This window comes from Lachnellula hyalina (genome assembly GCF_007821495.1).
Source record: "Lachnellula hyalina strain CBS 185.66 chromosome Unknown contig00017, whole genome shotgun sequence".
NCBI classification, from domain to species: Eukaryota; Fungi; Ascomycota; class Leotiomycetes; order Helotiales; family Lachnaceae; genus Lachnellula; species Lachnellula hyalina.
In genome coordinates, this window is record NW_022157131.1 from 120,263 (window position 1) to 144,955 (window position 24,693).

Genomic DNA, 24,693 nt, shown 5'->3' on the forward strand with positions numbered 1-24,693 from the left:
GGTCTTCAATGCGCGTGTCACTTCACCTTCGCGTTGCCCGGCCTTCTTCGATTACCTACTGTACATACTCCGAGCATAATAGAGCGCTGGACAACGCACCGTCTCTCGATGTGATTTGCCCTTCATTTAGCTGGCAAGCTATTCGAAATAGATCATAAGGATGTCTATGCAACCAAGCTCTCCGAGACTCCCAAGTCCTCCACCCCCAACAGAGATCCAAATAGGACCAACATCACCAGCTTTGGGAAGCTCCGCAAGCCAAGAACCTCTACTCGAACAGAGCATTATAGAGGCAAATGCTGCCAGAAGGATACACCCCGGAACCAAGTCTGCGGACATGGCAGCTGGGCCCCCTCTAGTTCCTCTGAGTGAAGTATATCACCATCAACCCTGTTGTTGTGAGGAAGGCTGACACTTTCATAGCTCGATTCGGCCTTCCAACTTCAAGAACACCTCAAAGCCCTCCACTATCACTATACGAAGCCCGAAAACAGTGATAATACGATTCCTATAGACCGACAGACAGCCATCCGCATCGCTACACAACCAGACGGAGTTGACCGTGCTCTCTGGCTCTACGAGCTCTGCCGTTTCCTCATTAATAAGTGCAATGATCTGATCATTGGTTTCCTCTTCGACGATCCGCCATGCTCTGCCACTACCTGCCCCGAAATGCGCGCCAGCGAGTGGCAATTCCTCTGCGCCGTTCACGAGTCTCCTAAGAGCTGTTGCGCTATTGATTACTGCTGTCACACACTCGACTGGGCTACGAACATTGTCACAAGCCAGAAGATCTTTCCTAGTCGGCTAAGTCTGGGTGCTGGAGATGCAATGGATGAGCGTGGAGCTGGGGTCAAGCATTTGATCAATATTTTCAGACGGCTACACCGGATATTCGCACATGCCTGGTTCCAACACCGAGGAGTGTTCTGGCAGGTTGAGGGACATACTGGATTGTATGTTCTTTTCAAGACAGTTTGCGATACCTACGATTTGTTGCCGGCTGAGAACTACAAGCTGCCTCCTGAGGCAGAAGGATTAGAAATTGTTGATGAGCCCAAGGCAAAAGTCCCGTCGATCATGAAGTCGGATGAAAACAACAATCCGTCGGCAGTAGATGAAGATTTCGTCAATGTTGGCCGAGCCAACACAAATACTAGACGCCATATTCGATCATCCCCCTCTGTTGGATCTACAATTCACACCGTCCTGGAGTCAGACGAGGAAGACCCAGATCTTACGCATAAGTTGAATGAATTGAATTTGGCAGATGAAGAGGGTGCGGCAGACGTTCCTGTAATTGTTGAGTCCTACGAAATTGATGGCACGCATGATATTCCCGAGAAAAAGCCAGAATCAGAGCTGGACCCGGTCGATGACGTTCAACAGCCGGCAGCGGAACACGATGATACGGCAGCGTCTGCGGAGTCTTGGGACAGGATGTCTTCGGAGAGTTTAGACGAAAAGCCAACGACAGAAGATGATGCGAAAGTGGATGTGAGCGGGAAGACCGAGGAAGCAACAATCGAGGAAGTATCTGCACCGGAGCCAGCTAAGAGCCCCGAAGAGAAGGCAGAGGATGTCACAGCTACCGAGGAAGTTCCCAAAACTGTCGAGGACTTGGACGTCAAGGACGAACCACAAGAAGAAGCAGCCGAACCAAAGGAGGAGGCGGAAGCGAACAAGGTCGAGGAGTGAAGGGACGATAATGGAACACGATAAGACTGATGTTGTGTAATACTAAGATACCCATATGGGACTGAGAAGCTAGTCAAGTTTCTATAAAGTCTCGACGAAAAAGTAGATGGACAGCCTCTAGGGCGAGTCGCGGTATACAGAAACTATTGAAAAGTGTTGGGTGGGTGTGAAATTCATGAGATTACATATTTAGTATTCTTTCTTTTAACTCTGAATTTGAGCAAGCAGCTAAGAAACGCCCAAACGCCTTTGCTAACAATAGTTGTACCGCAAATATATTTGCTTTTGACTGAATCAGACCTTGCGGGGGTATCATTCCATTCACCAATAAATCGAGGCCCCAAAACTCCTTGCCATGAGAGGAATACCGTCACTCATAAATTACACCAATCCATCCATTATTCCAACTCAACCGCGCCATACGGTTTTGGTGGTGGAGGTGGACCTGGATACCCAAACATACTCTTTTGGTCCTGTCTTCCGCTCTCCCTTCTTCCCTGTACGTGGTGTGGTGATCCCTCAGAAGAGAGCTGCGAGAACGAGTCTCGGTGGTGGTAAGGACTTGCTTTGAGGTACGCTGGATCCATCTGATGCATCGAAGGGCTCCTCCCCGCAGCACCCAGGTTCTGCCACGAAACCCTGGCGCCTGCGTTTTGGTTTCCCATCGAGTAATCTTGATACGACGATCTGCCGTTCTGGCTAGATGTGGGGGAGCTGCGGGTGCTAAGTGGTCTTGGGTAGAGCGAAATGTCATGGTCGTTTCTGTCGTCCTATCGCGGAAGGCGGGGTGTTCGGATTGTGGAGGTGGGCTGTGTGGGTATGGGTTGAAGGTTGGGGGAGACGCGGCGTAATGGCTCTGCGAATCGAAGTCTGATGTACTCGGCGCGCATCGGGTTGATGCTCGTAAAGATGCGTGGGATGGCACAGTGTTGTTCAATTCTTGGTTCTTCAGAGCTGCGTCGACAATTTGTGCCTTGATTGATAGTCGGTCGACTAGAGCGGCGTGTGCCTTCTTCAATGTCTTCTTGACAAAGCTGGTCATCATGATGTTGCACTTCATGTCCACATCTTCTCTGATCCATAGTCCTTGCAATGGTGCTCCCACCCCCATTTCTACTGGCGCCACTGCTTCTCCGGGTAGTGATCCCCCCAACGACCATTTGTTTTTTATGTTCAAGCCCATTGGCGCATATACATGGGTCTGGAGTCCTACCGGAAGGTCGTGAAAACATGCAGTATAGGTGACTTTTCCAGAAGCCAGCCCTCCTGGTAGATATGAGACTCGGTCTGTGAGAGAATACCATTGACAGTGGTATTCTTCAGCGGTAGACTTTGGCGGCGGTTTGATGAGATGTCTCTCTTCGACGAGGGGATTGAGATCGATCATTTCGAGGTGGTCGTGCAGGGTTTCCAAGACAGTTTCCCGACTGATCCCCGCAGGGAGGGGTGTCAAAGTTGTAAAGACGGTTCGTTTCGACATCTTTGACAGGGACGGGACCAGGGGGATGATGAAGTTCCACAACGAGGAAAGACTAGTACTGTAGCCAGGCTTTCGATGTGTGAAGGCAGATGACAGATGAGGGACAAGACAGAATAATACTTTAGCTACCTAGGAAGGGGGAGGCGAAGGGGAGGCCAGTGAACTTTTAAGTCAACACTCGTAATATGCGACACCACCAGCACCAGACACCAAGCACTCTCTTTAGCGCCGGCATCTCATGGTTCCTGCTTTTAGCCTTATCCTTGTAAGTTGTCACTACTAAGCCAAGGTACATACACTACTTGTACAGCCCGCAGGCTTGAGATGTGATGTGATGTGGCGTGGCTATGGCTATGATTGAGGTGAGAAGTAAAGGCTTGTTTAAAGTGGAACAGAGAGTACCTAGGTCTGGAGTGAGTGATATTTATCAAGAGATGATTGTGTTGCTAGGTTTGGAGTGGGCATTATTATCAAGTCGAGATTCTCAACAAGACTCCAACAGAAGACATTGTTCTCTCTCGATTATTACAGTAGATGGGTTCAGGAGATGGGGAGGGGAAATGTAGCTCGGAGATCTGACTACCCGATACGCTGGGCTGGAAACAAAACGCAAGCCTTCAATCTATTTTCGGAACGCCACCGACCGACCGTGCGACCAAAATAAAGTCATTTCTTAGACATGACGACAACCTTCATACTCCTGAGTACTTGTATGATGCTTGTATTTCTATCACTTTCTACTTACGGGACGAGTATCACAATTAATTCCTCCTTTGGTAATTTACATCGCAGCCAAAGCCAGTGCAGCGGCCGCACCACCCAAAACCCACCGAGGACTGCCAGTAACCATAGCCATACCTGCTGTGCTTACAGCAGAGCCAGAAGCAGAAGCAGAAGAAGCAGAAGCAGAAGAAGCAGAAGCAGCAGCCGAGCTCGACGCTCCTGAAGTCTTGGTTCCTGAAGCCCCCGGCGACGTTGCAGTTGTCATACCAGATGTTTGAGATGCTGCACTCCCACTTGCACTCTTTGTCGCAGAAACTGCATCTGATGATCCTTGCGTTGTCGAAGCGGCTGTAGACGCAGAGCTTCCAGCTGCACCAGCAGTGATGGTTACTGCCTGATATTGTACATAGTCTGATGCGCCGGTGCTGAAAGATGTGCTATATGAAGTGCTGGTGCTGGTGCCGTCAAAGTTGCCCACCATGCTTCCGGTGCATACGCCGTGGTCAGAGGAGGTCACCATACATCCCAGGCCGATCGATCTAGTCGCAGATTAATGTTTGCATCGTGAGGGAGGCCCAGGAAGTGCTTACTCGTCCGATCCGTCGTCGGTATCATGGTAATCATAATGGATGGTAGAGGGTCCTTGGGTAAAGGTAAAAGACTAACACAGTCTCAAGTCAGTGATTGCTTAAGTGGAGTTTGTTTTATTGTTACTCACTGTTGGAACACCACAATCATCGCTGTCAGGATCACCGCAGGCGATAGCAAAAGTTGTTGCTGTGGCATCCTTTTTACATGTTAGTATAAACGAAAACTCCATTTTTGCATGCGCATACCGATCCTACGATTGAAGCAACAATATCTTGTTGATCAAATCCAATAAGTAAAAGACTGGTAGTACTTTGCGCGGCGGCGACGCTCAAGAGAGCTAAAAAGAGGGTGTATTTGTACATATTAAAGAAAAGAAGGAATGAATTATATGGTTACTAACTAAAACGAATGTGGTTGACTCTGCTGAAGCTTTTCATGGCATACAAAAGCAGATCGGCGAAGCTTTAAAGGTCTAGAAGGTGATCTCTTTTTGCCCCACTCATTGTAGTCGCTTCCCCGTTTAAGCTTAATTTCATCTTGGTACAAGTGGCGAGCCTTGGCAGTTTTCCAAGCTCTCAGATTATTCGCTCTCGTTCACTCAGATATGGAGTCTTGCGGAGACTATTCCTCCGTATTACTTTTTACGTGAGCAATGCCCTGACCAGAAAAGAAAGACGTCTGTAATTCAGGGGCAGCCGAGGTAGTCCTCAAAGTTCCATCTTCCTATTTCTTCATTTGAGTGTTGATGCGAGTTGAGCAGAATGTTTTGTTTACAGCCTCTGCCAGCTTGCTGTTCAGAAGCCCACTAACTGATGGGTCTAAAATGGCCTCAATCAATGAGCGCTAGACACCAATATAACATCATCTCCTTTTGGAATCATCAACGAACTCCTTTCAGATGATCATGAATTTTCGAACTCTTCTGGAATAGGTGAGGCGATGAAGCTTGATTCACAATATATTTGGTACTTTGCGAGACATATCAAGTGTGTTGCGCGCAAGAACATCATTAGCAGTTCGGCTTCCAGATTTCTGTACAGTGGACTCCTCAGTGGAATACACTAAAGCCGATGGACTTTAAACAACCTACCCATCGATCTTTCTTCAACGTCTCCTGTTCGTGCCACTTTCATTTGCTTCAAAGATCATTGGGACTGATAGAGTCCCCCTTCTATCGTCGAAGCATAACGAGGCAATGGTAGAATGCTAGAACGACTCCTAAGGCTCCTTTTGAGCTTGGATCTTCGGTCTTGGCTGCTATTTTTCTCTTCGTGTTTGCCATGCAAGGTTCCTTCTACATCTCACACTTCTAGCAACCAGTGATTGCATCATGTGCCTAGAAGATATGTACCGCTCCAGAGAAATCAATACTCCGCAGTGATGGGATTGCTTTGCAGAAAATCATGCAAGACGTTGCAGCCAATACCAACCTCACAGAGGAGGAGTTCTACCAGCGTGTGCTAGAGCTGGAGTTTAGAACTACAATTCCGCTCACTCCAACTAAGCTAATGCTCTTCGCTGAGAATGTCAACACCATCTCAGGGACGTAAAATGCATATTGTGTTCCGGAAAAGGACAAGGAAAGGATGGAATCAACTCGAGCCTGGGCGTGTAGGAAGATGTGCCGAAGCCAAGTGCTACCTCCAGATCCATCTTTCTCGAATTATGATAGTTGTCTCGGTAGTCTGCAACAGGAGTCGCTTCGGAAGCAAGCCTGGACGATATTGTCCTCTGAGAATATATCAAATGCCCTTTCTGCTTGCCGAGGTAGTCCAGAAATATGACAAGCAGTTTGCTGCTAGATGAAGGCAGGCTTCTCACATCCGACTTATCCCCGGCCGATACAGGAAGTTGTGGGCTCGCCGGAATATATATGGACGTGATTTGTCCCTTGCGATAACACGGGAGGCGCTGATAAATGCTATAGTCTCAATACTTAACCACATCGTAATGTCTTCGCTGAAGCCATTATGAGACACATAAAGGTGAAAAAGAGCATGTCAAGTACTGTGTCGAGAGAAAGAGAGGGAAGTTCACTAGGTGGCAGAAAGTGGCCAGTTGGTTTGCGCAGAAATATGATACAGCCTAGAGTCCCCAAATATCCAGGGATGGACATTTAGGCATCCCTTCCAAAACTTAATGAAGCTTTTAAATGTGGTGAAGCAGCCCATGATGCCAACATCACTACTGGTAACTAAAGCCACCAACAACAAGGAAATGATGCGAAACGAGGCACGCTACTAAGGGAGTGCTTGAGACTATTACCCTCGCGTAGCTAGACACGAAAAAATTGCCTGCTGTCAGTTCTAGTCTCAATAGAAGCCAGCTGTGCGTCCTTAGATGCAGGAGGAATTACTACGCAGAAAATGTATGGAAGGATATGCTATGCATTCGGTCGGAGTTAACTCACTTGGAGCAAGTTAAAGGAAATAAAAAAGGTAGTAGACTGTATTTTACAGGAATGACCAGTGATCAACTTGTAATAGGAAAATAAGTACCTAGGTAGGTACAGGAGTATAGACATGAGAATTTAAATCTGCATTAAGCAGACCGAAGTACGAGAATGAAATGTGGTCTATACGAGTGACCTCGTATATGACATACCAGTAATTTCCTACCGGAGTATTATTACCTGATTAATAATACGCATATTTTGATTAAATGGGGCTTATGGAGGGGCAGCACCACCTAAGATAGCATAGGTATAAAACGGGTTCGCCAAGCATAATTACGGTATATGCATCGGAAAGCGTTCCGGCGGCATCGTCATAAATCTCAATAAGTGCTTTATGCTCCTCCTCCCTTCTTTCTACTTACAGTATTATAGAAGTCCAGATATCGTCACCAGAACAACCGACACGACGTAGACTGATGGGCCTGTGGTGTTGTTACTCCTTCGAACCATGTGAAGCCAACCACCTGCATCGCAGTGCAGTACAATGAATATGCTTTCGGCGCTCTTGAAAACACCAAGCCACAACGCTGCTCCTCGTCCTTCACCACAACACGCGTCAACCTTCCAAGAATCCGACGAAAGCTCTCCGGAGCCCGAATCCTCACGCGAAACTCTTGAATGTCCATATATCCACGAGGCCGTAGATCTCAAGCCTGTCAATTCCGAAGGTCCGGACCTGCGCGAGCTGAACAACAGCCTTGCTGCTCTCGCTGCCATATTCCCAGATGTGCAAGTCGAGGTCTTTCGTGAGATGCTCTCGAGCTTCGACGAGGAGTCCAGATTAGCCGTCGTGACTGAGGCTCTTCTGAAGTCCAAGATGAAGTGGGTGCGAGGCCGGTACAGGGTTGCCGCTAGAAAAGGAGTTCCGCAAGGCGACCAAGACAAAGCTGCTCCAACTATCTCACAAGTTGCTGTGCGAGCAGAAGAGAAGTTCAGAAGCCCGGAATACAAGAAGGCTGTGAAGGCTACCACTTACCGCGAATTCAAAGGTCTCTCTCGCTCCACGATCAATGCCGTCCTGGCCGAACATAACTACTCATACTCGCTCGCTCGACCAACCCTTGTTGCCCTGTCCTCGAAATCATGGCGGTTTTCCCTGTCTTCACTATTCTTACGCAGAAAATCTCCGTCGTCTCAGGAGATCGAGCATCACCCTCTTGTCATTTGGCAATCCTCAGGACAGGGATCTATAATCCCTACATTGAAAGCTACAGGATCCCCCGAGCTGGACAAGGAACTCTTCGACTCACTTATAGGGCCAATCCAATACCGAACACTGGCTGATCAGGAGGCGAAGGACCATGCATTAGCCGTGAAACTTAATAATAGTGAGGCGGAAGCAAACGAAGCACTACATGATTGCGAATGTTGCTTCACAGCTTACAGTTTTGAAGAACTTTCGGCATGTGATATTGGTGGCCACTTCCTATGCTTCCAGTGCGTGAGACATGCGGTCAATGAGGCAGTCTTTGGGCAGGGATGGCAACGAAGCATCAATGTTGACAATGGTACCCTGAGGTGTCTAGCAGCCATGTCTGATGATTGTCAAGGGTGCATACCGCACGATCTTATTAGACGGGCATTCGCCGAGGACAAGGCAGGAAAAGACATCCTCCGCAAACTCGACGAACGTCTGGCAGAAGACAACCTTCTGAAAATTCAACTCCCACTCATCCGGTGTCCTTTTTGCAGCTACGCAGAAATTGACGAGATCTACCTCCCGGAGACTCATAGGTCTTGGCGTTTAAAACGGGCGGGGCCTCCTTTCATCTATACCCTTTCAATTTTGGTCTTGAGCGTTGGCACGATACCCTTCCTTTTACCGGTGTTTTTGCTATTTTCCTTCCTTTTCATCCTGGTATCCTCGCAACAGACTTTCGGCGACTATGCCGTTGGTCTTCTTAATGCCTCAGTTCTACGGCTTCGTCGAAAACGACATGGTTTAAAATTCGTCTGCCAGAACCCAGAATGTGGACGTCCATCCTGCATCTCGTGCTCTAAAGGATGGAGTGATATCCACATCTGTCACGAATCCTCCCTTATCGCTCTACGGACACAAGTCGAGCTAGCAATGTCCCTGGCCATCAAACGGACTTGCCCTCGATGCAATACATCTTTCGTTAAGTCATCTGGCTGTAACAAACTCACTTGTGTTTGTGGATATCAAATGTGCTACGTATGTCGTAAAGACATTGGAAATGGAGAAGGCTACAGGCATTTCTGTGAACACTTCCGCCCTAACGGCGGAGGAGGCTGTATGGAATGCTCTAAGTGTGATCTGTATCGATGCGAGGATGATGAGGTTGTGGTCAAGAAAGCAAAAGAAGAGGCAGAGCGCCAATGGGTGGAAAAAGAAGGTACTGATCTGGGTGATGACGATAAAGTCAGAAAGGTACTGGAGGACAAATGGAAAAAAGATGGTGAGGCTTCTTGGTGGGAGAGTAGATGGTGGCAGTGGAATATGCCGAATTGGCAGAACATGTTGGATGCTGTAGTTGAGGCTGTTGTTGAATGAACTTTACGCTCTCATGTTTATGCAATTAGGATGGAAGCATGGCGATGGATAAAGGATTGGATTGGGACTGGAATCGGAACCGGCGTTGGGCTTGGGATTGGGATTGGGCATAGCGTTTGAGCGTCGTTCGGAATTAGGTTTCACGTATAGCTCACAAGAGGTAATCAGTAATTTGACGGGTTCTGTCATTAACATATTATGTATTGAGTGATGTGTATGTTTCTTCATGAGCCATAGAACGCCAGATTTGCTCTTCCCAATATAGTCCTTTAACGCCCTCTAAAATGACCTCAACCCTCTGCATATTATTTAGCATGCTAAGAGGAAAGAGCTTTGGCCATTGCCAACTCTGAACTCTTAGTCCAAGTCCCACTCGGTTCTCTCCTAAAAAGGATCAATTTCCCATCATCTCCAGATGATCCCAGTAACTGCCCGTCATCATCAAAATCCACACGCCACACAGGTGTCCCACTAGGCTCCAATCTCGACACTTCTTTAGCAACATGCAATACCTCTCCACCCTTGCCCTGACTCCCCTGATGTCGACCCGACCGACTACTAGCCAATCCAGCTCCTATGCCAGAAGGAGCATTCTTCGCACCATTTTCCGGGGTTCTTTGCGCAGAAGCAACAACTTTCTCCGGCAACTTCGAGTAATCCTTGCTCCTAAGCTCCTTCCCCCCCTTTGGCGGCGTCGTGACCTGATACACTCTCACAAACCCATCTTTACACGCCGTAGCCACAACATCAAAGCCCCTAATACTGCCCGGCGCCCAAGCTATATCCCTCACTAGTCCCCTATGGCCCTTCAGCTCTGCAGCACGATAGAATTCTTTTGTGCTAGAAGCACCTAGAGTAACGGCGTGGGAGATCTCCTTAGTACGCCAGATAGTCGCTCTGTCCATACTGGCAACTACAACCCCCAAAGCATCCCTCTGAACCCCCTGCCGAATAGCCGCATAGCACGGCTCCAGATTCGGGTCAAACATCACCTTGAACGCAACCTCTTCCCCCCGTGCAGGTTTATCGCACACTTTAATGGTATCCAACTCGGTCCAATTTTCCATGCTTTCCGGCTCCTCGTTCTCATATACGATTAGCATACCATTGCGATTTATGAGCGCTAGGTACGTGTGTCTTGTTTCTGGATTGTGTTTTATGGAGAAGGAGAGGTAGGGTGCGCGTGCTACGGAGCGCAGCTCACAGACTGGCTTGTTGTTATGGGAATTGAAGCGTCGGCCTTTACCTGGGGCTAGAGTTGGGTCTTCCACCCAGATCTTAAAGCGCCCGTCCATGCCTATGGATGCTAAGAGGTTGGGGTGGATAGTTGGAGGGAACCAATGGATCTAGTTTAGATTAGATATACTATCTGCGAGGCAATGGATGAGATGGGTTTACTTCTAGAACTTCAGAGTTATGGGCTCCCCATGTATCGCACAGGTTCCAGGTCCCGTCATGGTGCAGATTGTATACTTTTATTTTGCCATCTGCAGAGCCGGAAGCAAAGCGATTCCCATAAGTGTTGAAAGCCGTGGCTTGTATCATATCTCGATGCCCATTCTGAAGAAGAGAGAAGCCCTCTGGCTCCATCTCATGAAGATCGTCGTCCATTCGGTGAGTTGTAAAGGAGTTTGTTCGCGGAGGAACTACATAGGTACCTTGTCATAACAAGTTCTAGTGATCCTTGAGTCTGAGGGGCTGGCGGGAGGAGCTGGAGCCATTGAGGGGAGGGCCCGTGCACACAAGGCTAGCTAGTGCGACTTTCTTGCATTCGTGGCTTTTCACTTCAGCCTCGTCATCTTCAATAACACATTTCGTCTGATCGCCACCTCGACAACTCTCATATGGAGCTGGCGCGCTCCTCCTGCTCATTGAAACTTTTTCTCCAGTAAATAATGGTCATTCGCTCCACGACAATGACCCATCCACCTTCTTCTGCGGCCGCACTCTCCTTCACAGAGACTCTGAGTCTCCTGTCCCTCTCGCTCGCAAGCTTTGCTGTAATTGCAAACACCTTCCAAGGCGATGGCGCTCCTCTCGTTGCCTCACTCGCATTCAGCGGCATTGCGTTCGCTGGTTCATACTCCATGATACGATGGCTGGGTCCAACATTCATGAAAGCTGGTCTGAAAGGGAAAGATATGAGTAAACTACATAAAAAGGAGATTCCCGAGACGATGGGTGCTGTCTGTGCTGTAGTATATATCTTGATCGTTACTGTGTTCATACCCTTTCCGTTCTATAAGGATATTGTGGCAGCGACTTCTGGAGGTGGGAATAGGGATGTGGTTCAGGAGACCATTGAACATGTACAAAGGGGGAGATTTTTGCATAAATTCCCACATAGCAAGGTATGCTCTCCACGATATTCTTTGGGAATCTGGAGGTTAACAGGAAACCCAGCTTGCAGCTTATCTCTCTGCAATTATCACAGTTCAATCTGTTTCCATCCTGGGTATTGGCGACGACCTCTTCGACATTCGTTGGCGCCATAAATTCTTCATCCCAGGAATCGCCAGCATACCCCTCCTAATCGTCTACTTTGTCGATTTCGGGGTAACCCACATCGTCGTCCCCATCCCTTTACGCCCCTATCTAGGAGAACTGCTCCAGTTAGGAGTTCTCTACTATCTCTACATGTTCGCCGTCGCCATCTTCTGCCCAAACAGCATCAACATCCTTGCTGGCGTGAACGGCATCGAAGTCTCCCAATCCCTCGTGATCGCCATCCTCCTGGTCCTAAACGATTGCTACTATCTGCTAGTACCATACCCACATCCAGCAGTAGACTCGCATCTCTTCTCCCTCTACATGCTGCTACCCTTCATCGGCGTCTCCCTAGCATTATGGTGCCACAATTGGTACCCCTCCAAAGTCTTCGTCGGAGACACATACTGCTATTTCGCAGGTATGGTTTTCGCAGTCGTAGGGATCCTAGGCCACTTCTCCAAAACGCTGCTCTTGCTCTTCATCCCGCAGATCTTCAACTTCCTCTATTCCGCGCCTCAATTATTCCGTGTTGTGCCCTGCCCACGTCATCGGATGCCTCGTTTCAATGCCCGGACAGGCTTGATGGAATGTTCGGTGACAGAGTGGCAGTATCCTCCCAAGCCCGTGGTTGCAAAGGTGTTGAAGCTGCTGCACAGACTGAATTTATTAAGAGTTGAGACGAATAGCCAGGGGCAAATTGTGGAGAGTACGAACTTTACCATTTTGAATTTGTGGCTTGTATGGTTTGGACCGAAGAGGGAAGATAGATTGGCCATAGAGATCTTGGCCATGCAGTTCGCTGTTGGTCTTTTTGGGCTGTTTGCTAGGCACAACTTTGCTCTGCTACTGTTCGAGTCCGACAACTTGAATGTATAATTTGGATACCCAGTGTCTTGAGCGATAAATTCGTACACTAATGTCACAAACAAGCAAGCAATTTGATCATCGAATGATTGATTGGTTCAGGGATTTTTTAAATTTTTTGGAATGCCGTAGAGGCTTCATCATATATGGAGCTACTTGTACAACAAGGTATTGCCTTCTAAATAAGAAGAACATTGATGTGTGCCCAGCAAACGGGATCAAACATGCGTGACCACGCATAGAGTACGGCCGCCCGTAATACGCCTTATCTCAAGCCCCCTTTTGAACCCAGCCCATTCGTGAGAAAAAACGCTCAAAGTCACAAAAGAAAAAACGCCGTGCGCCATTAGCAGCAAACCGCGTGAAGCGAAAGAGTTCTAAGTATGTTACAAAGTACCATTCATTCGTTCTGATGGCAAAGTAGACCTGGCAGCAAGATCTGGAGTAGAGATGGGGGCTGAAGACATTGGATCCAAAGATTTCTCAACTATAGGTGTGTCAACGATCGCCGAGCCTTCTAATAATCCCGGTGCCTTAGCTTCGTCGATCGTCGATAGCGAAGGCTTCAGGACAGCTGGAGCGATTGTCGGACTGCTTCCTCCGCTGTTGTTGCTCGTGTGCGAATGGTCGTTCTTCTTCATCCTGGCAGCCTTATAATCGCTCAAGCTCATCTTCTTTGTCGGCTTGGCCGGACTAGGATGTTGAACGATGCCGTTGACAGCCGGAACAAATGTACCGGGGAAGTGCACGGTCCCAAAAGGAGACTGTGCTATGGACCCCGCTGCCGAAGACGGGGTGATAGAACCAGATAGCGGCCCTGACATATTCGGGGTTGTGAAAGTAGGAGTAGGAGGCATCTGAACCCGTAATTCAGGCGACCTTGGCCCTGGGGGATGTGGCCCATTGTTCGAATTACCCGGCCATGGTGGTGGAGGAGGCTTTATTGAATTACCAATCAATATAGCGGGCAAATCGCTCATGGGTACATCTCCCGAGAGCTCCACGGATGGCGTTGAAGAAGCGATGCTTGCGTTTCTCCCCTTAACCTCGACGGGTGATTCTGTACTATATCGAACTGGCAGATCTAACTCCATCGCTACTACAGGAGATGCCTGACCGTTCACATTCAAGTCTTCGGTAGAATGCGTCGATTCAGGTTGATCACTTATCCCAGACAGTTGTTGAGATTGTATCCTCTGGCGATTCTTGAGGAGACGCTTCGCAAGTGGCACAATCGTTCTCTTGGGCTTCACTGTCGGTTGTTTCCACCAAGAGTTGTCGGGATCGTCGGTTTGTGTTGAAGAGTCGGCGTATGCACCCTTAGGAATGATCGAGCCCTGCCGTGATTGGTATGGCACTGATCCAGTCCGCGGAACATGAATATCTGTTGGAACAGCTGTGGGTGACACAGCACTGAAGGGCGACCCGGACTTTCGACCCGAAGTACTTGCATCCACGTATTGCTTCGAGCGACCGTTTGATTGGGAGATTGACATTCGAGGAGCTTTAGACCGCTGCTTGGATTTCGGAGCTGGTTGAGGTGTGGTCGATTTCCCCATTGAGTTCCTCTGCCGTTTTTGGGGCTGTTCCATTTTCTTGAATGACTCTTCGGTCATTTGGATCTTCCTCTTTTCGCGCTCCGTCTGTCCAGTCAAAATGCCGTTGGACTCCCCAACTCCGTTAGGTGTTAGATCTCGGCTGTGAGGTTTGCCTCGACTTGATCCAGAAACCGAGCGATTGTCATCCTCATCACAAGGATCTGGTTCACCTTCACTAGCAGCTCGACTATTTGTAGCATAACCCGTACTTGTTGGAGAGACATGATTTTGCTTCGGTCTGCGACCCTTCTTCGATTTCACTCCATTCAATTGAACATGGGATCTCCCGTGGTAGTTTCGATGGAATCGAGCAAACGCACAGTCGTTGCCGAGATCACATGCACAACCTCCATGATCTGAAAGAACGTTATGGACCATCTGGGAAAGCTGGTTGTACTCTTCTTCATTGATGCTTCCACCATCGAAGGGTGTCCCGTCTTCATCTCCCAGGTTCAGCTGATGTAGGTACCGCGACCGTAAATTTGCTGGGAACCGGAAGTCCCAAGGAAGGGTGATTTGTTCATTGGCAGCAAGCGGTCGTTCGCTTACCAGCCAAAAGTGATACGCAGACCTTGAAGCAATGAAGGTTTCTATGGATGTATTCGCCCGACAGCTGCGGCGCACGTAACGGCAGATAGATCCTTCAGTGCGGGTGTCAATGCAGAGAGGTAAGCGGGGATGGAAGAAGATGAAGGGCCTTGAGTGAGCCATGTCGGACCACTGGTTCTCAGCATCCTCGCAATAATCCTTCTGAAAACCTACGATGCCGTTCAATTCTCCAATACGGCCGGACTGAGAAAGAGCTGTCGGTGTGATTAAGGTCCGCCACGAAAGAGGTATGTCGCTGATCGTAGTGTTCATCGTCTTGATGACTAGTTCGGGCCATTTCAATGTGTCGACTGGGATCTTCAGCTGTTGGAAATGGTCCTCTGGGTTCGCAATGCCTGTGTCGTTGTGTAGAATTTGCGGATCGCGAAGCCAGGCTGACATGGAATTCGTTACTGAAAGGCTCGCAAATGAGTTTGTGGGCCTTAGTTGGACGTCGGCATCATCGTCGTAGAGTCTGAGGAAGCTGTCCGAATAGGAGTGCACTTGAAGGTCAATGGGGAGGTCCGGTGGTGTGTGGGCTGGACTGGGAGGATGAGCATGTATATTTGGGCGTGAATTGATGGGTGGGCTGCGTTTGTGTTGCGAGTTGATAGATTGAGTCGACCGGTGGCCTTTTTTCTTCGTATGGGGTGGATGCTCTTGAGGACTGCCGTTTCTGTGACCATCGAGATCGTGGAATCCGTTGATCTGTAGCTCCGCAGGCTTCGACTTCTTCTTATGACTCTTTGAAGGTGGCCGCTTGGTTTTCTTGTCGCTACTATCGTTGCTTGCTTTGTTCTGTCGATGATGCCGTTGTCGCTCGGTCGCATGCCGCCTGTCTAGGGGTCGCGGTTTGCAATCTGCACAAGAGTGGTCGAATTCCGCTTTCGAAGCATCGGCGACTCGGCCAGGATAGAAACATTCGATGTGCTGCCAGGTATCGCATGTCTCGCAATATATTGTATTTCCATCATCGTCAGGATAGTCGCAAATGCATTTGATTGTGTAGGGCTCCTCGTCCATAGACTCGGTGACGAGGAGCGCATCATTGGCAGAGTTTGAAGCAGCGGAATTAAAGGTAGTCTGGATCGGAGTCGCGACCTGCGTTGTGATCGAGAGAGGTCTTTCTGTCATAATCTAGCAAGAGCCTTTAGGTGGCTGTTCGAGTGAAGGGACAAAGGTGGGTTCACTGATTCCTAAGCCTGAGTCGCATGACGAAGACGGCCGCGACTCAAAGGAAAGAACTGTCGCAGAGCAAGGAGAAGGATATGTCGAGACTATGGCTTTCATCAGATGTCAGAACAAAGTGTAGGACCGCCTGATCCTCGATGTGTATGAACAATGGTGACTCGAGAGACGGCAAGACGAAGAGGGAGGGGGCCAAGACGAGAGTTGACGACGACGAATGCTTCCTAAACCGTGTTGTTCGCCGTGATATGGCCAAAGATGGACTCGTATGGCTGTTGCGAGGCCTGCTGTGAGCTCAAATTCGTGATTGAAGGCTCTTCCAACCGGAAGGAGGCGAAGGGGACGAGAGAACGGAGTGGTAGTATCCAGAGTACAAAGACAGGTTGTCAACAGGCCATGCGTTCAACGGCTCGCGCGTCGCAATCGCAGTGGAAGACTCGAGGGGTAGAGAGGGTTGGGTTCGAGGCGGATGGCCAGGTCGACTTTAGCTTGCATGAAGATGTTGGAAAGTGAGGAGGGGGAAGGAATTGGGAAAGACTTGCTGCTGGCCTGGGCACCCGCCTTTGCTGAACTCCTCTCAGGTTAGCGTAAAGCTCACAATAGGTCCGTTTCGCTGGCCTTATGGACTCGGTCGGACGTAGGGAGCCATGTGCGCTGCATCGTTAGCCCACCGTACCGTCTGCACGCAAGCTGTACGGCCCACGGCAAATGAGCGCAGAGCGGGGGGAGAGGCAGTCGAGAGAAGAGAAGAGTGGTTAATGATAAATGAAAGAAAGAAATGCGCCTGTAAGGAAGATTAGTTTGCAGTGAGCTGGGGAAATGCGAAGTAGCAATAAACAAGTGAGTCAGTAGTCAGTCCATCCTCGACAATACAGTACTGTACCGGGAGTAGGTAGATAAGGTAGGTACTGTACAGTAGGTAGGTGTACTGTAGGGTAAAATGAGTTTGTGTTGAGTCGAGTTTGGTCTGGCAGACAGGCAGGCAGGCAAAGCAAGCACTGCGGGCTGAGGCTAGCAGGCAGAGAGGCGGGCGGGCAAGCAGGAAAAAAAGACGATGAAATGAGTTCAGGGAACGCAGAGAGGCACAGACACTGCGATTGGCCTGTCTAGAGTCGTTGGGGGCTACGGCCAGGCATTACTTTGGTTTGGTGCCGGTTAGCCTGCTGCCGGTGCAAGTCTTCCAGGGGTTTATCGGCGAATGAGGAGAGCATTCCTTCTCCAAATGCCCTGTTGTGCCCACCAGTGCCCACCAGTGCCCACCAGTGCCCTCCAGACTTGATAAGGTAAGCCCTAAACCGTATTTCGACCGTGCATTAAATCAACTTGCAGCCATCAGAACGCCGCTGACTAATTACCTTATTCACGGAGGTAATAATAACAATATAAAGTCATGACATGACCCAAAATCACTTGAATATGGCTGAGGCTCTGTTATGTCACGTGAGTAGTATAATCTTGGATATCATTTTCCTATTATGAACTTAAAAGTTGTGAGGGTCAGTATATGAATAGAGGTATCCTTCCGGTCCCAGTACCGAGGTAGGCTTTCATTTAACAAGTTGCCAAATTATACCCCTTATAAAAGTATAAAATATACTCAGACCAGACTTATACTTTCCTCTCCTCCACGTTCATCCCCACAACCATCATGGCTGAGACCGACATCATTCCTCCTCCTCATCCCTACTACCCAGAAGGCATTCTCCTGTCCGGATCTAATTTTATCCCGAATAGCCTTGATGCCGTAGGTCTAGTCGCAGCCTTCGGAGCAGGATGTACCGTCATTCTGGGCTCAACTTTGCTGCTTGTAAAGCGTGTCAATCCGAGTTTGAAGTTCACAGACAGGGCTTTGATACTATGGTTTGTGTTGAGTGAGTCTCTTATTTATATTCACAAGGAGGGAGAATGCTTGTTGATCTGTGGGACATTCTGACACGTTCTAACTTCCAGACAGGTGGGACAATTCATCTCTTCTTCGAAGGCTATTTCATGTACAATCATTCTCGAATGGGAAGCCGGATGGATTTGTTTGGTCAATTGTGGAAAGAGTACGCGTTGTCTGATTCTAGATACATGCTCTCTGATCCCTTCGTGCTGTGTATGGAGACTTGGACCGCGGTTAGGATTCCTTAAACCTCCTCCGCTTCACCTACTGACAACTTCAGATCACCTGGGGCCCATTGTCATTCTTGACAGCTGTGCTCATCACCAAGGACTCTCCCTACCGACACGTAATCAAGCCATTTCCATTTCTCTGTTTTGCCTCTGATATTAGGTACTAATTTCTTGAAAGGCCATCCAAGCCCTTGTTTCGACAGGTCAATTTTACGGTGATTTCCTTTATTATACGACCAGTTTGTTTGACGATTACTTTTCGGGCAGGAGGTTCTATCGCCCTGAGCCATATTACTTTTGGTTCTACTTTGTGGTTATGAATGCCTTCTGGATCATAATCCCTTTACGTAAGTGATCCTTGGACGCAACATGATTATGGCTAATATTTGGTAGTGTGTCTATACAGCAGCATTAAGGCATCAGCGAGGGCGTTTGCACTATCGAGTAAGCTAGCAGTCAATGGCAGTGTGAAGAAAACATTGTGAAGGCAATAGGGAATTATAGAACATGAATTTGTGGTGGCGGTGGTGATGGCTTCAGTTTTGCAAGGCGACGGCAAGAGTGACAAACATGCGAAATGCACCTTTCTGGAGAACCTACTTTACTCGAGTACATAAAAGTAGTAATATTAATGGTCACGAGCTTCAAAAGCAAACCACATATGCCCTTAAGCCTCCTCCCTCGCCAGACAGCTGTTGTAAACCATCTGTCATGTTGCGATTCCGAAGCTCGTCTCTTTCATGTCGTGACACGGAGCCTAGATCACATTAATGCGCCTTTTATGTTCACCACCATAGTACCTTAACCGTGCCGTCTTAAGCAAAACTCATAACCAACCCTGAATCTAAAACCATCTAAACTTTTCTTCTTCATACTATCGCGCGAAGCGACGAGCACAATGAAAAAAGGTACGGGCAAGCCGTGAGCAATCAAAAATTCCGCCGAACAAGTGGCCGAAACCAATTGAACAATTCTCATCTCCCCGATGTGCAATGGAGGATTCGTATTGTAGCTTCCATATTCATGATCGTGGAGAGCTTCAACAAGGTAAGTATGAAGAAGAAAAGTAGGAGTTGGGGAGCGGAGAGAAGAATTTATATCCAGGAAAGGCGCTAAAACGATGACTCAGCATATATCTCGGTTAGCCAGTGAAGAAAAGATGCAGTTTGAGCAAACTGGTGGCACCTTTCCTCTTTTAGGCAACCTTTGTATAGCTGTACTTTTGGAGGCCATGCTCACTGTTGCAACACTACCTACTTACCTACTCACCTGGGTACAATATAGAATATTTCACGAAGACAGGTAGGTTATAAAAGATCAAGGAGGATTGCAAACTTCGACATTAAAGAAAAGTAGAGACATCACCAGCTAACAACATTTCCCATAGAGTGCAATAGAAAATTAAAAACGAAATAATCCCCAATGTGTTTGTTGCTGCTTAAGATACATTAATAGTATTGTACATGATGTATGAACAGATGGAACGGCATGATTTATACAACAACAGAAGAGAAAGGCTCTGGTGCTTTTCCAGGACTTTTGTGTTTCGCTATCACTCATTCATGCGAAGCTCCCAGGTTGCTATTCTCACTTTGAGAAGACATCACTTCTTAAACCCGGGAATGATGCTTTACCTCATAGCCCTTGACTCTGGTGGAGTCAACTTTTATTCTGCATTAATTAGATACATACATAACACGTTTAATATCTGTGAATATACAGTATCCGTTCCCTAGCTGGGGAACTTGGCGAGGATGAATGATTCAACCATAGCCTCTAGATGTGACTGCTATAGGTAGGTACCTAGGCACCAGTTATTGGGAATTGGCGTGAAGTTTCCATGTATATAATAATCAATGCTATCAAAAATAATGTGTACTGTATTTCTTGAAACGCTCACAAAGGATTCAACATCGTCTGACTCCGTCATCTGCCACGCTACTGTACCAAGGATCCCCGCCACTTTCCAACCCCCATACGCATCTCCACAACTTCCAAGGCCAGCCTTACCCTGCTCTCTTACAACCAACCTACAGTAAACCGACCTTCAACACCACGAAATCAGATAACGATGAAGTTCTCCCTCGCCATCCTATCACTCTTCCTGAGTACGCTGGTCGCATCAGTGGACTTATCGTTCTTCCCAGGAGGCCAAAAGGTCCTCGACGATAAGGGAGAAGCTGTTCCCGGCGAGAACCCCCTCACCTTCTGCAAAGCCGATCATGGCGACGATATCCTTGAGCTGGAGCACATTAATCTGACCCCAAATCCCCCTCTTAAGTACGTATTCTCGTTCCATATCTAAGGCTCACGCTGACCCAAGCAATAGAGGAAACACGCTCACGATCGAAGCTGTTGGAACACTAAAGGAAAAGGTTGAGGAGGGCGCATATGTGATTCTGCAGGTCAAGTATGGCTTGATTAGACTTGTTAGCACGAAAGCAGATCTCTGCGAGCAAGTCTCGAATGTGGATATGGAATGCCCGATTGAGAAGGGTAAGGCGGTTATTACGAAGGATGTTGAGTTGCCAGGGGAGATCCCACCTGTGAGTACCTGTCATACTGCGATTTTATTGCCTATGCTAATATGATGATAGGGAAAATACACCGTCTTTGCTGATGCGTACACGGCGGATGGTAAGAAGATTGTCTGCTTGGAAGCTACTGTTCAGTTCGATTGAGATGGAGGCAGAGGAAATTGGTAGGAGGGGATGCTTAGGGGAGGAGTTGTGATTGAGAGGGAGAGATACATCGCTTGCTTTTGCAGATACCTTGGTCGCGGAGTTCTTTCCTACGGACATGCATTTGTAACTACGAATACGCTCATAATCGAGCGCAGCATATACTGGGTAATTTTACCATCAGCAATGGACCTAGCAATCTTCTTGGCTGTTGATCTTCTGTTGCTGTGTGAAAACGGACCGGTTTGATGTGCTCCAATATCCTGATCTAGTATTCCACACCAAGACTCTCCACATTCTAGAAGCAGTAGTAGAACATACATATGCACAGATAATCCCCGGCATACTGGTAGCTCTAATAGCAAGGTGGTCCATGAATATTTTTGCATTCGTACAAACAACGCCAGTAGCTCAAGCCTTATAGACCACATAGAGGGAGACCTGTTCCCTCAGACCCAGCCAAATATCCATGCTCCCCTGCTAAGCCTACTCGCCGAATAATCTTCGTACTCTCCTCAGAACGCTGTCCTTCTCGGGGTCATATGGATGGTCCTTGCTTGGAATCTCGAGTAAAGCTGGAAAGGCAGCTGTGTAGGTATCGACTCGGTGACGTATTCTCTCGGCAATCTAGACACATCAGCTTCTGCGACCGCTATCTGTCTAAGACAATCCTACATGTTGGTTGATCAGGAGAATACCAATGTCCTTCCGCTCAGTTGTGAAGCGATTAAAAGCTTCTTCAATGGCTGCGTTCTCGGTCTTGCTGTCGACGACTAGAAAGTTCTTTTGCGAATCCGGAGGTGAAGTGACATGCTATTTCACTATCAGCACTCCCGTATCATATGTGCGTGTGCTGTCCCGAGTCCTTACACCAATACCAGCCAGCAGCAATCCAGTTACTGAGTCCTGCGCAGATGGTTAGTAGAGCGTCCCAATGCCAGTCGTAAGAGCAGCTCACCTCATCCCCAATAACAGCAAGGAATTGCCTGTCCTTATATGCAGATGCTGGAGCTGCCATCTTTCCTCTGAGTTGGTGATGTCTTCGCAAGTGATCTTAGACTTCCATTTCAATGTTGCAATCTCATACATACAATACAGCAAGGCAAGGCGGGAAGGGAAGCCCGAAGCTGCGGCATGACGCTAAAGCGAGCGCTATCCACAACCCCTGCCCTGCCCTGCAAACAGCCACAGCTTCCAGCTCCTGAAATTATGACACTTGTAAACAAAGAACAACAGTTCTTTGCTGAACTGCCAAAACACCAAACCAACCTGATGATGTGAGGACAACGTAAACATCTCGCCCATAATGCCGAGACTTGTACGCAGAAAGCCCTTCATTGAGCGCGTAAAAGACTTCATCAACCCCGCCGACTTCTTGCTCTGGCTGTCCGAGGAGGTCGAGACTAGGGACTGGGATTCTAAGCATTTTGCGACACCTTTGGCTCTAGGACTGCATATTGTTCTGTTGATTGCTAGGGCGAATAGTGGCAGATCTACCACTGGAGCAGATGATGTGTTTGGGGAAGACTACTCTAGTACTGGTTGGCTGAGCTACATTGTAATGGAATTTCCACACTTCCAACAATAGACCTCACTGACTTGTTTCGCAGGCTTCTTTCATTGTATATCTGTTAACCTGTTTCTCTATTGCAAATGCAGCATACACATTTCTTCGCAGACGACATTACCGATTGTTTGAGAGCTCCATCGACACTTCGCAGAATACCCCTTCAGCACATCGAGTTCGCGTTGATTCTTCGCCCGTCTCTTCCTCACCACTACGGCTGCTTACATCCATACTTGGAGACACCAGTGCTGAATCAAGGGCACATCCTGATCCAACCCGCGATGTCTGGGAAATAGCAGTGTGGGACCCAATACCAATTTGCCTCCGTTTATTCTGTTTTTTTAGCCCTGGCCATGTTCTAGTCTATTGGCTCTTCCTCCCCACACTGTCCTCGGATCCTCGACCGAGCATGACGGTTTTCACAGCATTGCTTCTAGAGGTCCTCCTATCTTCACAGCTACTCCTTTTGCAGTCAGCATTTTCACAGCAAGAGAAGGACTCTGCTATCATACATAAAGAGGTTATGAGCGAATATGATATCAAATACGTCCACCCGCGACTAAACCCTCTTGTTCGCGATGTCGGCACCCAATATACGGGCGCGAATAAGGAGATCAGAGAGGAGGAGGAAGGGGTGGTCGATACCTACACACCCACGGTTATTCTCAAACGAGGATTCCGCACAAACCCAAACCCTAACTACGCCAAGCACGTGGACCCAGACAATACTGAACGAATTTCTCGACAGGTACTTTCGCCGGTGTCTTCATACACTCCATCAGCCTATAATTCTCGTGAGCCAACGCCTTTCAGTGGAATGACGCCACGGCCACCCATCCGCCAGCCTCAATTCCGTCAAAGTGTTGGCGGTGCCATCTCAACTGGTACAGGCACAGGCGATGGGGGAAACCTGGGAGTCTATAGTCATGCAAACTCTCCTCTAAAAAAGGCTACGAGTATGTATGACATTCAAGGCAGCGCACGTGACCCTCCACGCAATTCGTTCGAGATGGCGGGGCGAGAAATCCAAAACCACCGGGAGAGAAGCCATAGTCCAGCTAAAAGGCAAAGCGAAGCTCCTAGGTCTCTTCTTGGACTAGAGAATGATAGACGCACAAGTTCTCCTGGGTTCGGATTGAAACCACTGCCTGGGCCGCAGTATAATAGTCCTTACAGGCGGGCTCCGTCCCGGTTCGTTTAACTCAGGAGAGAATTTTAGCATTGTTAGGCATAAAGCATACTCTGTATAGGGTCAAAGGATAGAATATAACGGTAGTGAATTGATGCATTTACCATTTCACAATACAAGGTTTTCCTCCGTGAGTTTTCGAATCTCTTTTTGTTGGGGTACCCACCGTGTGTTCTGTAGCTAGGTCGCCGTCGCTCTTACCCTACCTAGTTGGCGCCAGCATCCTCTTCTCCCGTTTTGGAAGCCACGACAGTGGCATGACAGCATTAGCTAAATCAGATGTAAACAAACATCGTCGTGCCCGTCTCTTTCTTCCCCTTCATGCACTCTGCATTCGACACGCCCACACCCACAACCATCAACCCTTCTCTCACACACACCCAAACTTCATACAAACTCTTTAACTACTTGCAATACACACTTCTCAACTGTTTTCATACGCACTCGATCAACAGTCGTCGTGTGTGCTACGATTTATTGTGCTCAGCACGGTCGCGTCGGGTCCTCTCAGACGCATATTCTCACCACTTCTTCATACGCACCTCATCAACTCATTCTATACGGTTTCCATCGACTTTTCAGTTCTCCCTTGTTTTAACAAGCTGATAACAACCTGTCGACGTCTAATTCGTGCATCGTTGATGCGTCGTGCGGACTTGATCCAGCAAAGCTGATCACCTATTAACACCACTCCCCATATACACTCATCAACACCACTTCTCATACGCACCTCATCAACTCACCTTGTTCTTACAAGCTGATAATACCCTATCGACGTCTCATCCCGTCACACGCCCCTGATCCATTAAGCTGATCACTGTGCATCAATATTCTCACACCACATCAACGCCAATCCTCATACGCAATTCATCAACTCTCTCAATACACACCTCAACAATTATTGCATAATTGCCCAATTCACACTTCTTCGACTCTTCGTATTCCCGCTTG

At 48.2% G+C, this 24,693-nt stretch overlaps 11 protein-coding genes across 11 annotated transcripts; 6 read left to right on the forward strand and 5 right to left on the reverse strand.

Annotated features, from left to right (window-relative positions):
* Window positions 1-160: 160 nt before the first annotated feature.
* Window positions 161-1,698, forward strand: Mob4 (MOB kinase activator-like; the record flags this gene model as incomplete). Its single annotated transcript, XM_031146460.1, has 2 exons — window positions 161-373; window positions 424-1,698. The coding sequence occupies 2 exons, from the start codon at window positions 161-163 to the stop codon at window positions 1,696-1,698; spliced, it is 1,488 nt and encodes a 495-aa protein (XP_031008309.1).
* Window positions 1,699-2,096: 398 nt separating this feature from the next.
* On the reverse strand, window positions 2,097-3,178 carry LHYA1_G001479 (uncharacterized protein; the record flags this gene model as incomplete). Its single annotated transcript, XM_031146461.1, has 2 exons — window positions 2,097-2,275; window positions 2,332-3,178. The coding sequence occupies 2 exons, from the start codon at window positions 3,176-3,178 to the stop codon at window positions 2,097-2,099; spliced, it is 1,026 nt and encodes a 341-aa protein (XP_031008310.1).
* A 781-nt stretch (window positions 3,179-3,959) lies between these two features.
* LHYA1_G001480 (uncharacterized protein) lies at window positions 3,960-4,854 on the reverse strand (the record flags this gene model as incomplete). The annotated part of the gene is made up of 4 exons (XM_031146462.1): window positions 3,960-4,440; window positions 4,492-4,562; window positions 4,620-4,688; window positions 4,738-4,854. The coding sequence occupies 4 exons, from the start codon at window positions 4,852-4,854 to the stop codon at window positions 3,960-3,962; spliced, it is 738 nt and encodes a 245-aa protein (XP_031008262.1).
* A 2,577-nt stretch (window positions 4,855-7,431) lies between these two features.
* On the forward strand, window positions 7,432-9,462 carry RNF216_1 (E3 ubiquitin-protein ligase; the record flags this gene model as incomplete). Its single annotated transcript, XM_031146463.1, has 1 exon — window positions 7,432-9,462. The coding sequence occupies one exon, from the start codon at window positions 7,432-7,434 to the stop codon at window positions 9,460-9,462; it is 2,031 nt and encodes a 676-aa protein (XP_031008261.1).
* A 317-nt stretch (window positions 9,463-9,779) lies between these two features.
* SEH1 (Nucleoporin) lies at window positions 9,780-11,106 on the reverse strand (the record flags this gene model as incomplete). Its single annotated transcript, XM_031146464.1, has 2 exons — window positions 9,780-10,808; window positions 10,861-11,106. Coding segments are annotated over 2 exons (1,275 nt in total), but the record flags the coding sequence as incomplete, so codon positions are not given.
* A 251-nt stretch (window positions 11,107-11,357) lies between these two features.
* ALG7 (UDP-N-acetylglucosamine--dolichyl-phosphate N-acetylglucosaminephosphotransferase) lies at window positions 11,358-12,828 on the forward strand (the record flags this gene model as incomplete). The annotated part of the gene is made up of 2 exons (XM_031146465.1): window positions 11,358-11,813; window positions 11,866-12,828. The coding sequence occupies 2 exons, from the start codon at window positions 11,358-11,360 to the stop codon at window positions 12,826-12,828; spliced, it is 1,419 nt and encodes a 472-aa protein (XP_031008259.1).
* A 374-nt stretch (window positions 12,829-13,202) lies between these two features.
* On the reverse strand, window positions 13,203-16,136 carry set3 (SET domain-containing protein; the record flags this gene model as incomplete). Its single annotated transcript, XM_031146466.1, has 1 exon — window positions 13,203-16,136. One exon carries the CDS (start codon window positions 16,134-16,136, stop codon window positions 13,203-13,205), a length of 2,934 nt encoding a protein of 977 aa, XP_031008266.1.
* Window positions 16,137-17,838: 1,702 nt separating this feature from the next.
* On the forward strand, window positions 17,839-18,790 carry Ebp (3-beta-hydroxysteroid-Delta(8),Delta(7)-isomerase; the record flags this gene model as incomplete). The annotated part of the gene is made up of 5 exons (XM_031146467.1): window positions 17,839-18,050; window positions 18,145-18,238; window positions 18,356-18,421; window positions 18,484-18,652; window positions 18,699-18,790. 5 exons carry the CDS (start codon window positions 17,839-17,841, stop codon window positions 18,788-18,790), a joined length of 633 nt encoding a protein of 210 aa, XP_031008265.1.
* A 1,586-nt stretch (window positions 18,791-20,376) lies between these two features.
* NPC2 (Phosphatidylglycerol/phosphatidylinositol transfer protein) lies at window positions 20,377-20,986 on the forward strand (the record flags this gene model as incomplete). Its single annotated transcript, XM_031146468.1, has 3 exons — window positions 20,377-20,585; window positions 20,635-20,851; window positions 20,903-20,986. 3 exons carry the CDS (start codon window positions 20,377-20,379, stop codon window positions 20,984-20,986), a joined length of 510 nt encoding a protein of 169 aa, XP_031008264.1.
* Window positions 20,987-21,472: 486 nt separating this feature from the next.
* On the reverse strand, window positions 21,473-22,004 carry vma7 (V-type proton ATPase subunit F; the record flags this gene model as incomplete). The annotated part of the gene is made up of 4 exons (XM_031146469.1): window positions 21,473-21,613; window positions 21,662-21,799; window positions 21,857-21,892; window positions 21,945-22,004. The coding sequence occupies 4 exons, from the start codon at window positions 22,002-22,004 to the stop codon at window positions 21,473-21,475; spliced, it is 375 nt and encodes a 124-aa protein (XP_031008263.1).
* Window positions 22,005-22,292: 288 nt separating this feature from the next.
* On the forward strand, window positions 22,293-23,754 carry mug154 (Meiotically up-regulated protein; the record flags this gene model as incomplete). The annotated part of the gene is made up of 2 exons (XM_031146470.1): window positions 22,293-22,544; window positions 22,597-23,754. The coding sequence occupies 2 exons, from the start codon at window positions 22,293-22,295 to the stop codon at window positions 23,752-23,754; spliced, it is 1,410 nt and encodes a 469-aa protein (XP_031008268.1).
* Window positions 23,755-24,693: the final 939 nt, after the last annotated feature.